The 16,613-nt window shown below is 37.1% G+C and overlaps 1 protein-coding gene across 4 annotated transcripts in view; it reads left to right on the top strand.

Moving 5' to 3' along the window:
- The window catches only part of Syt4 (Synaptotagmin 4), a 37,232-nt gene that overhangs the window by 13,792 nt on the left and 6,827 nt on the right, over positions 1–16,613 (top strand). For 2 of the 4 annotated variants that reach the window (XM_073082044.1, XM_073082040.1), the window contains exons 2-4: positions 4,664–4,795; positions 6,273–6,457; positions 7,053–7,210. In XM_073082044.1, the coding sequence (XP_072938145.1) occupies positions 4,664–4,795; positions 6,273–6,457; positions 7,053–7,210 (475 nt within the window). The remainder of the gene's footprint in view (positions 1–4,663; positions 4,796–6,272; positions 6,458–7,052; positions 7,211–16,613) is intronic. The other 2 variants (XM_073082042.1, XM_073082043.1) reach the window with 2 other exon arrangements.

Below are 16,613 nucleotides of genomic sequence, written 5' to 3'. Positions count from 1 at the left end.
TAAATATATACGGTCGAATTGAGAAACCTCCTCCTTTTTTGAAGTCGGTTAAAAATAGCCTTCACCGCCTTGAACTTGAATGAAGCAACAAAAGGATTTTATCATTTAATTTTTTAATTCTTGACAAAGAAACAAGTAAATACTTTAAAAAATCAAAAACCCGACTGCACCATAAGGCTGAAGTTGAATTTCCAAAAGCAGTGAAATAGGCGTTTCATTATATTTATCCAGAAAGCCAAATACAAAGTTTCATAGTAGCTGTCTGCTTCAAAAACAAAAGATGTTCAAACAATATTATCCTATTTTATCCTCGTAGTGCTCAATTAAGTTAAGTTCAGCGGTTTCCCTTTGCGTTGATCTCTGGCACAGCAACTCACTCATTTAGTCAGACAGTCATCTCGATGTGTATATAGGAGTATATATGTACTAGCTGACCCGGCAAACGTTGTGTTGCCATATAATAAAAAATGTTAAGGGTGAACAATCCTTATCACTTAGGGGTAAAAAAAATAGATAGTGGCCGATTCTCAGACCTACTCAATATGTATATAAATTTGGTGAAAATCGGTGAAGTCGTTTCGGAGGAGTACGGTAACTAACATGAGAATTTTATATATAAGATCTGGAGGCACGGCAGTGCCTCCGCCAAGTCGAGCCAAAAGAAGCGGCACGGCCGTACCATACTTTTCCCGAAGCGATTCGGCCCATTTTTGACCCCCTGTAACTTCGTTTATATTATATATTGTATGTGTAATTTCCTCTTAATTTCCTTTCTTTTAACACCCTACTCGATAGGTTTGGTTAACTTTTTTTAAAACGTGTTACTATTTCGCGAAAAAATCCACCATTTACGCCTTTAAAATATATAAATTCAGTAAATCAACGTTTCGGTCATTATTTTACCTCGTTAGAGGTAGTATTTCATTATTTTTATCCAACAAGCCTGATACAAAATTTCATAGTGTTTGCTTCAAAATTGACGATTGTTCAAATGAACTTTTAAAAATAAATTCTCAAAACTGGTAACACTTTCTAGTTAAGAGTAATCAATCTATATTTTATTTATCTAAGATCCGTTACACAAAATTGCTGACGTATTCCATGTCAAGTTTAAAGATGTTCTCATAAACAGCTGTTCTCATAATAGCACAAAGCGGATTAGCAGCAAATAACTATAAATATGTTGGCTATCGAGATTACGTCAACGTGTGTTGCTGACATGTGGACGTTTTATCAAGTTAATGGAAAATCCACATTATACGCTTGTTATGTAATACCTATCTCTCTTGATGAGCGTAATTTAACAAATACTCCTTGATCATATACTTAAATTTTATTTAAAAAACAAATAATTACAATACAATTTTTAAAAACAATTTATCAATATTTAAACTAAAGCTACTAAAATTAACATTAAACTAAATAATTAATAAGTCAAATGATCTTGTAAAACGTGGTAGAACCCTTTGTGGTTCCACTCCGGCGGCACCACCGCCCTCCTATTTTTACCTAATAACAGCAGTGTTAATCGATGCTGTGTTATGGAAGGTGGTAAGGGAGACGTACTTTTCCGAGGCGTTCTAGCATAGTCCTCAGGGATAGCGACGCATCTGTGGCCGACCTCCGATAGAAATGTAATCCTATCTGCGGTTGATTGCAAATGTCCATGGGCGGCGCCACTTACCATCAGTAGACAGCATGCTCTCATATTAGAAAAAAATCAGTGCTGCATAAATAAATAAAAATTATTATAAACGTTGTTCCGGCGTACTATTCGTAGTAAGAGTATTATTAATGTATTGTATGGTTTATTAAAATACAATAGAAAGAAGGTTCTCGATAATTTAGTATCGGCAAAGTGAAGAGCGGAGGGAAAGTTAAAAGTGCAAAGTTCACGACTTTATTTTGGTCGTGGATAAATCAATACGGGGAGGGAATCAATATAACAATATCACACCATATATTATCATCATATATTGTTTGCCGGGCTTTTTACGGGAACCTTAGATGAGTAAAATACATAGACTGTAGTTCGTAGATTGAGAATTGGAATTGTTGCGTAAGTAAAGTGTTGCTACGTCTCCGTTCTAAAATTTCCCTAAAATGTTTGAAATAATTATTTATTTTTACGTAAATTATGTAGTATTAATTATTTATACCTAACTTTTCTTTCAAAATATTTCTTACTTTTTTTTATATATTATAGGAGTAGCAGACTAGCATGCAGTCCACCTGATGGTAAGTGGCTACTGCCGCACATGGACATCTGTAATCAACCCCAGATAGAATTAGATATTCCCACCTGAGGTCGGCCACACATGCGCCGCTACTCCTGAGGACTAAGCTGGAATGCCTCGGAAAAGTCTGTCTCCCTCACCCCACCCTTCAAACCGGAACACAGCAGCGCCTAACACTGCTGTTATGAGGTAGAAATAGGTGTGGCGGTGGTGCCGCCAGAGTCGAACCACAAAGGGTTCTACCACCTTCAAGTGTGATGACTGAGTCCTGATGGGAAGCAATGCATTTGTGTACCTCAGATAGTACATAAGGTGGACTATATGTTGGTTTGCTACATATACGATACATAGGTGCATACCTACTATAATTTATAACAAGTCAAAGACTACGTATTTGTATTGTATTTGGCTCAATTTTCTCCAATTCAATTTCGTTACTAGAACTTTGGGTTGATATGTGAGAAATGTAACAATACTACATACATCAATAAATCCAGTCGAGACAATAAGCCTACGTTAACCTTCCCCGGGCACCAATGTCGACCCCGCAATAAAGAGACCAAATAATCAAAGGCCGTTGGGTCAATTTACACCCCAATTGGGGCTAGTTACGGGTTGAGAAAGTCTGTCGCCGAATACGTGTGTACTCGTATATTTGTATGCTAGACAACAATGTTTATGAAATAAAGAAAAAATGATCTTTCTTTTTTTTAACAGACTTCAAAAAAGGAGATTTCTAAAATCAACCATATATATGTTTTTTTTAGTTGTTATTTTATTCGTGTATTAAATCAGTGGTCCCCAAAGGTTCATGGACCAGTTGCAATTTTTTTTAGTATTGGTAAGACCCGGTTTTTGGGGTAAGTTTTAAAGGACCACAGGGTGTAGAGACACTGGGTGACCATTTTTTTTGCGATAGAGGGAAACCTTAAATAGGGCCACAGTACCTTTGGAGAGACACCGGATAATTTGAAAACTCTACCCCTCGGGGCTTTAGCGCTAAAGTCATAACCTGCTAAAATGAAATCCACTTTCATGGACTCTCGTTCTCTGGTAACGGGATTTTGATTTTTTTTAATTCTCCCAATTTTTAATCGTCTTTGTCAAATATTTTAGCTGACCTTCAAACTTAAAAATACGTATTCTACACCACAGCCTACACTACGATTCTCTGTGGGTGCCATGGGCGCACACATAGCCGAATACACAAACACCCAGACTCAGAACACAGACCTAATTTCATCTTTTAGATATCTGTCTGGCTGGGGATCGAACCCGGATACCCTTTGTGTGTTAGGCCGGTATGGTTACTGCTCCGCCACGGGGGTCGTCATAATAGACAGAATTAAAAATCGACAATGTTGACCAAACGTAATGTAGACATCGCACATCTTTAAGAAAGTTATAAAAAGCTATGATATATGTATCATATAGGTACATTAATATCAGATCAATATATCGTCACTGAAAAGGCAAAAAGTCTGACACGCAAAAAAGCCCATGTGTCATATACCTATGCATACTTAGTCATATGTTTTGACATATACTTAGCACGAGAAATTTGATATCACTAACAATGCGAACACATACCTACAAATTTTCTTTTACATAAATAAATGCTCTAGGCTAATGTTAAAATCAATGTTTGAAAGTCCAAAATAAACTAGCGCAGACTTAGAACATTGGCCCACTTCCAAACGGACCTCTACATATCAAGAGATGAAAAATAGAGCACGGTTCCAGACTTAGAAATAGGGCCCAAATTGAATTAGAAGGTAAATATTTCAATCCGAGGCTAGACCCTCGCTTCGATATTTTCGCCGAGCTTTTGATGTTTCGAAGTCGTTCTGTACAAGATTGATGTTTCTATTTTTCTAGAATCTGACAACTCCTAATTCGAGACAGAACTGATTTTTTTACAGAAAAGATTAAAAATGTTTACGTGTCTGAAATATTGTCTTAGGGATCTATCCATCCTTCTCATTCTGGGACGATGGTTCAGTAGTGGGACAGTAATAGGTTGATGATGATGGTGAGCTAATACAAGAACGACAGTCAGTTAATAGACGTAGTCAACGGCGATTGTCGCCATATTCAGGGATAGTCTCGACTGTCTGCTGTATTTAATGCTGCTGTAGAACAGAGCTGTACTGTAGAGCAGAATCCTGGGTCTGGATGTTTGCGTATTTGTCTCTATGCGTCCATGGCACACGATACAGGGAATCCTAGTGTGGGGCTGTGAGTGTAATAAGCGATTATTTTTATTTACCACCAGGAAGACAGCATGTTCGTGTGGCTCTGTGAATGTGTGACTGTGTGTGACTGTCTGAGTGTGTGTGTGTGTGATATGTGTGTGTGTGTGTGACTCTTTCAATGTAAAATAATTACATATTGTTCAATTTCCTAAATATGTCGTTTGTTGACAGATCCAGATAAGACCAACTGGCCGCTGATATACTTCGTGGCGGCGCTGGTGTTCATCCTGCTCTGCGCCTGCACCTGCTGGGTCGGGAGAGCCAAGGATGTGATCCTCGACAAATTGTGTAAGTGTAAGTTAGGTAAGCTAACAACGCCACAACTGTATAACGCTCTAATAAATTATTGTATGAATGAATTGAAATATTTCAATATTTGTAAAAGCATGCGTTTATAGAGTCGTTAATACATAGTTATATTCCCCGCCAAACTGCTAATCCGCTTTGAAGTTGCGAGCAGGTGTAGGCTTACATTTTGCTATGGTAACGGGATTCATATCTATATTCAGAGCGGACTAGCGGTTTAACGCGGACTATACGTACATACCTAGTTAAGTTATACTTTTACTATATATAATATATTTTTTTGGTTTTGGAACGGAAAAGGACTTTTAGTTATATAGTTACTACTAGCTGACCCGGCAAACGTTGTGTTGTCATATAAATAAAAAAAAAATAAGGGTGAACAACCCTTATCACTTAGGAGTATGAAAAATAGATAGTAGCCGATTCTCAGACTTACTGAATATGCATATAAAATTTGGTGAAATTCGGTAAAGCCGTCTTGGAGGAGTAATGTAACTAACATTAAATTTGAAACTGCAATGGTAGCGAAGTCTGTCGAATCCAATGTGAAACATTCCAAACTACTTACGAATTAAAAATTAATTATAAAAACCTTTTCCCACGGACTAAATTGTGTGGACTAATTTGTAAATCTAAACCATTCTCAAGTCCCTTGAACACACACAACAAATTTCATCAAAATCAGTCCAGTCATTTAGGAGGAGTTCAGTGACATACACACGCACATAAGAAATATATATATAAAGATATAAGTTCTGAGATATGATTTTGGATTTTGATATATTGTGCTGCTAAGAACTAAGCATAAAAATAAATAATAAAGCCGTACTATGTTATAATAAGGTAGAAATGGGTCGCCGCAATTTCTACTACGACTACAAAAAATCTCAATTTATCATTGTGATAGGCTTATTCATATTTAATATAAACTTGGAACATCTTTTCTATTACTACTAGATAAAAAATAAGTCAACCTATCATTGTGATATCACAATGATAGGTTGTACATCTTTTCTTTCAATGTGCATTGTGATAGTCTTATTAATACTTGGTACAAAATGGGACCATCTTAACTACCCTATACAGATGACTACACATTTTACTGACTTGATTCATCAACAACATTACTGTCCCACTGCTGGGCAAGAGTTTCCTCTCAGAGTGAGAAGGATTAGGCCATAGGCCACCGCGCTGGCTAATTGCGAATTGATTGACTTCCCAAACCTGTGAAAACTTTATTTTTAAGGTTCCTCAGGATGTTTTCCTTCATCGTTACAGGAAGCGATAATTAATTTACAATACGCACTTAGGTTTGAAAAATCAGTGAGATTTGAAACTCGATTGAGACACTACATGATTACTGGCTTAGTATACCATATATAGTATAGGGATTTCGTGGCATTATATAACAAAGTTGCTTAGTAACTTATACCATGACTTTGTATACTTAAACACATAACATTTGGTCTCACAGTCGACATCTCAGACACGCCGGGCGGCAAGCGCAGCCCCGAGATGGTGTTCATGCCGCCCCGTCGCGCGACGGCGGTGCGCTCGCCGGGCTCCGCGACGCACTACCTGCGCAAGTCGCCGTCGCCGACCGCGCCCACCGCGCCCGCCGCACAGCCGCCCCAGCCACCCACGCCGCCCCAGAACCCCGTATGTAACATCGTGTAATGTTTTTTATTTTGGGATATGTTTATTGTGGAACTTAAGGTTAATGTAATTTTTTCATTTATTTATACATTTATTGTGATACTAACATTGTTTTATCGTTTTTTTTTGTTGTTGTCGTTTTATTGTGTGTTAAGTCATAAATGAGATTCTATAAGTACCTACTACTTATAGTACCTACTACTTTAACTTACGATGTTTCAATTGCTATGGAATTAGAATTACTATCAGATGACACAATAATATAGAGAGATTTTTTTCTAAAATTCCTCCGAATTTCAGATAGGAAAGTACTAAGATTTCATGTAATTCTATTTACTTTGCATAAGCTTATCTAGTTTAAAAAGAATACTGCAGAAATAAGTACTATTATTTTCAGTTAAGTTATTATTTGTAATTTAGGACTTAAATACCGTTTACTACGATGTAACTGTATTACCTGTATTATTTATCGAGAATAATGTTTTATTTTTTTTCTTAAAGTTTTATTTCTCAATTCCGAAAATGAATCTTAACCTTACATAACCAGTTGGATGTTTATAAATGATTAATTATTATTAATTACTATTTCACCTACTAGCCGTCTGGAGGAAATAGCCCGCGTACCCCGACCGCGCCCAACGAGCCCACTCCACTCAGTAAGGAGCTGGCCGATGCCAATGCCACGGAGAAGCCCAAGGCCATCCAGGAACCTGAGACCAATGACGGCCGCCTTGGAGACCTGCACTTCAAGTTACGGTAAGTCTTTAAAATATTAAAGTAGCGAATGAGAAATCCACCAGATGATAAATAGTTACGCGTCCATAGAGATCTCTGTTAATAACTCCGTATAGACCAGGGATTCTAATCAAATCAAATCATCATTAATTGGTTTATTCAAAATTGATTCATATTGATTTTTTTCGAACATTAACAAAATACCACCGCTTTGGATAGTGGTTCGTTATGGAGAGGAAGTGGCGAAAGAAACTCCGTATGTGCGCAATTTAAAATCTTTTAAAAGTATGTACTCGTTTTATACAATGTTATGAGATGAATTGTTTAATAGTTTGTTTGTACGGGATGATGTGTTCGCCCAACGAAAAAATCCCACTTTAAATTAAAAACTAAAAAAAAAAGAATCAAATCATTTTTTTAAATTCAAAATAGGTTCTTTTCAAACCTCTGTTTTAATGTACCTAGTGTATGAATGTGTACATTTACCGCTACTTCACTTGTGAAGTGTGAACCCTAAAGAAACACCTTGGTGCTTCTTCCAAGAGGTTTCTACCAGAAGTGGATGCGTTGCTCCTGAAAGCTAAGGTCATCTTATACTCGTATGTAAGTGTTGTAATCCTGGCTTTAACATTTTGTATCTCCTATTGGGTTTCTCTGCAGAACTGCAAGAAGACCAGCATTCTTTATCACGAGCAAATGGAGTTTAGTGATACTTCAGATCATATATGAAGTTATCGATCTGGGTTATTTTCTGTTTGAAGCATCTACGTTTATTCCATGGCTTGAGTATTTTTAAAAGGTAAAATGTTTTATGTTAACTATACAATATTACCAGAAACATGGAGCGCTGACGACTAGGACTAATATGATAATATGTGTGCTGCAAGAAATAGAATGACGCCGTCTCTCCCGAGTCACGGAAACATTGAAATTTAATATTAAAATACGCTACAATCTAAGAAGCTAATATAGAAAAATAATAAGTCATGCTACTTCCTACGGTGTTTATTTATATTTCTTGTACATCCGCTGATCTCATTAAAAAGCGGATGTTGTAGGATCTCGTAGAACTAAAACGTGATCTCTTACTTACTCAATACATAGAAGTGTGTCATATGTGAACTACACGTGAGGTACAATCACGGTTTGAACAACTTGACCCGTTTGAGCAACAATTAGATGTTCAATATTTTTAACTGACTTCAAAAAAGGAAATTTCTCAATTCGACCGAATATATGTTTTTTTTCTGTTTGTTCGGCAATAGCGTCGTCGTTTATGAACCGATTTTGTTGATGTTTTGTTGGAAAGTAGATATTTCCAAGGTGGTCCCACTATAAGGAAATCAGGGTCTGACTTCAGAATGATGCACTAAACTAACATTTATTTCAATTATTTTTTTACTTTGTAGTGACATAGACGTCGGTTGTATTTCTTTGTTAATTTTTTTTGAGGTATTACGTTGCAGAAATATGTGTTATAAAATTATATTAAAACTAGAGCTTACGGACCATGTTTCGTTTTGGGATTAATGATAACACGTCGTCACGATATGTATGGTGGTCTATATTTTTATTCTATGGTTTGTTGGTTGCATATTATTGCGAAGTAAATACTTTTAACTTTATTAATCAAGGCAAACTGTTTTAAATCATCTGGCAAGTCTGTCAAGTGAGATACAAGTAAATAGATAAACATATGCTAACTTTAAAGTTAGGTTTATTTTTATATATTAGGTAAACCCTCAGTTGTCAAGTGGAAGTGGCCTAAACCTTTTTTATTTTTTATGAGAGGAAAACCGTGCCTAGCAGGTATTAAACATGACATAAAATAACTTGAGTGACTTCACCCATATGTTGGTTTTTTTTTTTATTAAATATATGAAAATCTATATAATAGTGATAAAGTGTTAAGTTTTATAAATGGTAATCAGAACGTTATTTCAAAGTCCTTCGAGCCAAATAGCAACCTTTTATATACAGATATATCTTACGTATAGTCTCTACAAGAGTAAGTAAAAAATTTAAAACCATCTTTTAAATATTCTAAGTTACAACTCTACCCAGACAGACTTTTAAGAGGCTGTTAAAATATACGATTACCGTTAAATATACTAAGGGTTTAAATAGCTGGAACTAAACTTTTATATGTACTACGTTGGTCCTCAGAGACACGTAAAACAGATAAATGGATTAATTAAACCCCGACAGTAATCCTTTTAATTGCTTTTAACCAAGAACACCTGCTTTCAATTTTGCAGAGGCTTGATCTCAGACATTCTTTTCAAAATGTTTAAAAAAATAAAGATGGGTTTGTCTGAAGAGATACCACGTTAATAGAGAGACTATACTTTTTAAATAGATAGTTGGTAGGCTTTTTGGAGCTTTGCGGTTTTTTTAAAACAACATTTTATTTATACCTACTCTTACAAATATAATCTTTTTGTAAAATTGAATTCGGAGACCTTATAGCTTATTTTGACGTAAGAAACAATTTTTTTCGTACCAAAAAGTAAGGCGGGCGGCGGATTGAGTTACTATTGACATACTGTAAGTATATAGTACTTAACTGATGTTAGTGTAGTCGCCCTTACGTCCTCTAGACCAGATTACCATATGTACACGAAAACATACGCTGTAACGTAGAAAAATATACGGCGTCAAAGACAAAACAATTTAGGATTACCTTTTCTTTATCAATCTACTTTCTTTTTTGTTTGGTTATTATTGATAAGTTTTTGTTATGTTATGTTTTATATTTTGTTTATGTCTGTGAAGAAAAGCCGATTCCAAAAGGAACCCGTCTTTTCTTTTTGGAATCGGCTTTTCTTCACAGACATAATAGGAATCGGTTAAAGATATTCATGAGCGGTAGTGACTCTTTACCATTATGTAAGTAACACTTTACGGTCTGCCGGACAGTTTACCCGCGCAGGTTTGCCTGTGCAGGTCAAACGCACATCGGTAGCGTGTATGAGCACGGTCCGGTGTACCGTCCGGCGTTCAGTTCTTTAGCGATGGCATCGATTGAAGACGATGACACATCGTACGGTGTCATAAGAAAGTATTGATTTTTGATCTTGCGCCGGTCGTCTGCACAGGATCAAAAAACTGCACAGGTCTATTCCAACACACCGTCCGGTCTACCTGCGCATACATAACTTAACAGGTAGACCTCTCCGGTGCACCGTAGTGTGTATGGTAGGCATTAGATGGACTTGTCCCTGTAGTTTCGGGACCAGTAGAGGGCTACGGTATCTCCTGCCTGTCGTAAGACGCGACTAAAAGGGAGCTTCTGGGGTAGCGGGTGGCAAGAGTGGGCGCTGGAACCGCCCGGCCAGCGGCCCCGGGAAGGACGGCGGTATGTGTGGTCGCATACACGTACGAACTAGACGGTGTGGCGAGCGTCAAGCTCACCAGGGCGTGTCCGACGGGGTAACGCGCTAAGAGGACTCAGGTTGCGTTCCTTTGGAGATCCCGGAATCCTCTACGCAGCGCTGAGGACGGCCACCGGGGGGGTTTTAGTGCGGTAAGAGTCCCACATAACCCTGTGTCGCTCCGACGGCATCGGGTATTTTTTGAAGGTTTCCCTCTCGTGAACAAAAAAGGCCTAAATAGTTCTACAACCCTTTATTCTTGTTTGACGGGGGATGATAAACTTTCCACAAAGATTAAGAGGTCAATATTCTGTACGTAGACGAATATGCGAGTCATGTTTACTGAAAACCGTAACTTCCTTTGATATACAAAGGTTATCGCCCTTGGATGTATGCCAATCAAGAAATCGAAGGCTCTTGGGGTTCCCAGCTCGATACATAGATGACGAACATAACACATGTTTGACAAATGTTGGTTATAGTTTTGAAAGGTATGGATTTTTTAAAGGATTGGAATGGGAAGTGAGTTTGAAGTTTACCTTATGGTAAATGGTCCCTGCATCCCAAGGACACGTGTAACCAACGCTATATAGAACAGTTTCTACTTGAAGCCGATCACAGATACATTGTCACTCCTGAGGATTGAGATGGTTGCCTCATAATATAGGAGTAGCAGACGAGCATGCAGTCCACCTGATGGTGGCTGGCTACTGCCGCCCATGGACATCTGTAATCAATCGCAGATATGATTAGATATTCCTACCTGACGTCGGCCACAGATTCGCAGCCACCCCTGAGAACTAAGTTGGAACGCCTCGGAAAAGTATGTCTCCCTTACCACACCCTTCAAATCAGAACTCAGCAGCGCTTAACACTGCTGTTATGAGGCAGAAATAGGTGTGGCAGTCGAATCACAAAGGGTTCTACCACCTTCTTGGTTGCTTAACGCTAAATATGGATATAGCGGTGGTATTTCCCCTATCGAACTATACCACATATCTCAGTTTGGTTATATCGTTTTTTCCCTTTTATTCCCACACAACACAACCGCCAAAACCTATTACTGTATAAAATGTGTTCAATGATATTACGTCACTCATTTCCCACGACAAAATCTGTCAAGCTTATTACAGAAAAGCACATTTTCTTTACATAATGCGATGTTTAGGTAACAAACAATGTTAGCCCACGTGTACATTGAAGCCACAAATCAATACTGTTCGCGCGTCAGACCCATTGTCTCCCACCCACCCTGTAGGGATTTAATCCTGAGTATTTTCGTCTCTACATTGCATTGTTTTGTTGTATTTACGTGTGGCTGTGATTGTTTTAATTGCTATAGTGAATAAGCGCTCTGCATACCGAAATATGTACTAAATATGTTACACTGATTATTATCGTTCTTAATGTTTTTTATTGCAAACAAAGATATTCAACGATTTAGTCGCAATAGATCGACCATTAGGAGGTAATGTGTCATGTCATGTATGAGTTATTACCAATTGGTAATACCTAAGTTGTTCTAAAATGTTTATGAAATGGCAGCCAATAATCAGACTTAAATTACGGATCTGAAGCGGAATGAAAGATTTTGTATGAAAATCCGAAGTGCTCGTTGTCTATAACCCATACGTACATATATTAAACTCTTTGATGGTCATCAATATTATGCAGTAAATAAGTTTACCTTTAAAATGTTAAGAAGTTTTCAAAGCAGAGATTATACGTCGATAAGTTAAAAAGCTTCATGAAATCATTACGATTTCATCGCATAGATTTAAATGAAACATGTAATTTATTATTGTTCATCAAGCAATCCAAATATATTATATTTCTTAAAGATTCTTCGAAAGATTCTTCGAAAAAGATTCTTCGAAAGATCTCCTTTATGTCTATATATTTAATGTGTTTAATATAGACATAAAGGAGATCTTTCCTACGTGTATTTACAAAGATATGTTAAGTAGGCCAATCTTTAATATCTGTGATCGATAGCCTAAACCCTTTTCATCTCGCGAGAAAATTAGAGCACAGCAGTTTGACAGTAATAAATTGTTCATGAAAATTACAATAGGCTCATGATTTAAAGGGTTTTTATGGAGAATTTTGGAGCTAGTAGAATTAAGCTCACGTCAAATTTTGATGAATTGATGTAAGGTTCTCCCAAGGACTAGTTTCCTACATAAAGTCGTTGTAAACAACAAGGCTTAGTTTATTGAAAAACACTTTTGATTTCATTTCATTTTGAGAATATACATTTAATATATATTTTAATTAAATACAAACATATTTTATAAGGTTCCTTCAGTAATTTCGAGAGTCGCACAGACAGCATATTCTTAATATATATATCTTTGTGGTTAGACTCCGATGACACCGCCACACTTAATTCCGCCTAATAATAGCAGTGTTAAGCATTGAGTGCTCTGGTTTGAAGGGTGTGGTAAGGGAGACATACTTTGCCGAGGCGTTCCAGCTTAGTCTCAGGGGTACCGGCGCATCTGTGGCCGACCTCATGTAGGAATATCTAATCCTATCTGGGGTTGATTCAGATGTCCATGGGCGGCAGTAGCCACTTACCATCAGGTGGGCTGCATGTTCGTTTGCTACTTTTATATTGTTTCGATGACCGTCGGCGATTGCCGGCGCGGCTCACTCGTGTCTTAAAGCCCTAAGTACTGAGTTTGCCCTAGGGTTTGTTTAAGCTTGTTACTTAAAAGAAACAAGTAGATTTAATATAATATATAGGTTAATACAACGTCAATAGCATTCAACCCGAGATATGATTTAAAATGGCGGCGTTACGTATAATTTGGAACATATTTCTGTGTATTACAATTTCGAAACCTACTTGATATACATTGGAAATCAGATCAATTTCAGGTCACGCACTCTGACGCAAATATTGAAGGGTTTTGATTAGGATTATTCAACAATAAGTTGTTTTTTGTAATGTGTAAAGAAGAGTATAGCGTCTAACGCATCAAAGCTGTTAGTTTTTTGTAAGAAGTAGAAAAGTATGTAGTACAGCTGATGGTAAGTGGTTAGTGCTTCCCATGGACATCTGTGACCAAGTTTAAGTAGAACAAGGATACTTCCTGAATGGAATATTCGCAAGTCTCGCCCATTTGTGGGGGGAATTCTGTGAACTTCTGTGTATCACAGTGGGACGTGAGGGTTGCAGACAATTGGGAAATCAGGTTACATAGCGACCATCATACCAGCCTGACATGCACATAACAAATAATTATTTATCGAATATATTTCGTAGCCGAAAATTTTTATACTACGCTAATTCAAAGATACCCAATTCGATCCCCGGCCAGACAACTAAGCAATAAATATAAACGCTTTCTACACTCACAGCCCCCACACATTATGATTCCCTGTATCGTGGGTACGATAGACACACACACAAAGACGAAAACACAAACACCCAGACCCAGAACAGATATTTAGATTCATCACTCAGATATCTGTCTGGCCGGGGATAGAACCTGGAAACCTTTGCGCGTCAGGCCGATATGGTGACCGCTCTGCCACGCGGGTCGTCATATAAATTGTCTTGTGTCTGGATGTTCGTAACCTTGCCTCTTTGTGTGTCAGTATTATTAGTTAATATTACCATTTATTAATCCCTTTGTTAAATTTCGATACTCTACGCGTTATGTACGAATACAACTAAAGGACGAATAACATTAGAACAGAGGACAAAGTTTTCAGTTACATAACGTACCTATTGTTCAGTACAACGCTATAGCCCTTATTCCATTATCTAACAGACATCACTTAATCCTTTTTATTGCCCTCGTTAATGACCTTCGGGAAGGGCGTGGGGTCGTAAGGGACGATAACAAAAGATGTTGATTTCAACAAGCTTTCGTATACTATATTTAATATAGAATGTTGAAGGTACAATGTAGTTGAGTTTTTTTTTTTTTTATAATATGAGAGTAGCAGACGAGCATGCAGTCCACCTGATGGTAAGTGGCTACTGCCGCTCATGGACATCTGTAATCAACCCCAGATAGGATTAGATATTCCTACCTGAGGTCAGCCACAGATGCGCCGCTACCCCTGAGGACTAAGCTGGAACGCCTCGGAAAAGTCTATCTCCCTTACCACACCCTTCAAACCGGAACACAGCAGCGCCTAACACTGCTGTTATTAGGTGGAAATAGGTGTGGCGGTGGTGCCGCCGGAGTCGAACCACAAAGGGTTCTACCACCTTCAAAAGTAAGTTATTTAGGCTTCATCATATTTTAAGTTATTTATAAGAGATTCAGTAGGTATGACTTGCGTTAAAATGTACAACGGTAGTGCAATCTTTTATGGCATCGAATTAATATGTCGCCTTCATATTTCTAACAGTGTTAAGCGTTTTTATATTCTTTAAGCGGTGAAAACCAAAAGATGAAGCGTTCCATCTTGATCCTGTGGTGGCGCAATGCATATGGCCAAATTCAGGTGACACTCAAATGTTATTTGGCTTAGCTATAGATTATTAGAGACGACATTAACCACTTATTATCATGGAAGGCTTTGACCATATACCATCAGGTAGATATGCTCGTTTGCATTTCAATTTAATGGAATATCGGGAGGAAATTGAAATATCTACATGTCCTACAAGTTCTCCATAATATTTTCCAAGGTGTGTGAAATGTATTCGCAATTGGTCAGCACAGTGTATTAGAGCCTAAATTAAGTAATTTAAAACAAAACTTTTGCCCTAGAAGGATAATATGGTTTAATAATAATATATTGACAGGAATATCGTCAGGAAATTATTTCAAAACAACGTTTATAAACCGAGAACATTTTACTTCACAATTTTACTTTACTAAGTTAACAAAATAACAAGTAAGCATACAAATTATAGATTCGACAACAAAAGTGGCAGAGTAACGTTCTTTTCAATAATCGGAAAATAACTACCCAGAAGGCGATCTACAGTGCCTTTTTATACGCTCCTTTTAAGTTAATACCCTCATTTGACAATTAAATTTTCTATCTTCTATTGACGTTCCTAACAATCTACATATAGGCTCTGTGGCATGTGGCATGGCTGATGGAAGAGAGTTCATCTATAATCTCTGCGATAAATAACTTTTCCGTGTACACAAAGTTATAAATAAATAGAAAAAAAACATATTTAGGCTTTTCTGAAGACATATGTACACTTTACTTCAGTTTTCCGTGACCTAGTCTTACCTAGTCTTTCTAGCTGAACATAAACCTTACAGAGCCTCCGAGTAAGCTTAAGCTCCGAGCAAGTTTTATGTGGCTATACTTCGTTATTCCCTATTCGCAGTTCCCGACAATGCCTGACATGTACTAGGCTTTTCTATTAACGTCACTACCACGTACTCGTATAACTTTTATATATACTTATAAGAGTATACATTGCTATGACGCAACGAGATTTATATACTAGGTAGGAACGTAACAAGCTTCATCGCTTCTTGCATTTTAATAAGAACGAAAGATGCTGGAAGAAATTTAGTTTCAAATACGTTCTTTGTACTATTTATTTTGTCTTAATAAGAAATGTGTGTTAGTCCTTAATGTGTCGTATGATGTTTTTAAAGGAATCCGCGCCATAATCAATAGTATTAAAGCCAAAAATTTTCACCAGACTGTAATGAACATTTTTTCGCTTTCACAATACCAAAATAAATAAATTCTCTGTCTATTTTTACAGATTATTGATATAATTTTGCCCAAAATCTATACAGAATGAGAAAACCTTCAGCTACGAAAAGCACGTTTTTAACTATTTATAAAAATACTGTACAGAAAATTACGTTGAATAAAGTTAGTTGGAGCAATATATTGTTTAATAAAACACAAGTAGCCAGGCTCTTTTCATGCCTAACATACTTTCATGTCAGCTAACGTTCTCCCGTCGAGATGGGCTAGCATTTTTAATAACGTTGAGATATCAGCCTGCTTTATAAATCTCTGTGGGAGATATTTTCTGAGATAAGTGGTATTTATTATTAAAGCTTAGTAATATTTTAGAGTAATAGTGATGGATGGCTTTGAGC

Source organism: Epargyreus clarus, unplaced genomic scaffold, assembly GCF_041222505.1.
Source record: "Epargyreus clarus isolate Ecla_fem2 unplaced genomic scaffold, WU_Ecla_fem_2.2 ptg000017l, whole genome shotgun sequence".
Classification (NCBI taxonomy): Eukaryota; Metazoa; Arthropoda; class Insecta; order Lepidoptera; family Hesperiidae; genus Epargyreus; species Epargyreus clarus.
Note: the sequence above shows the minus strand (reverse complement) of the source record. Positions and strands in the feature narration are given on the sequence as shown.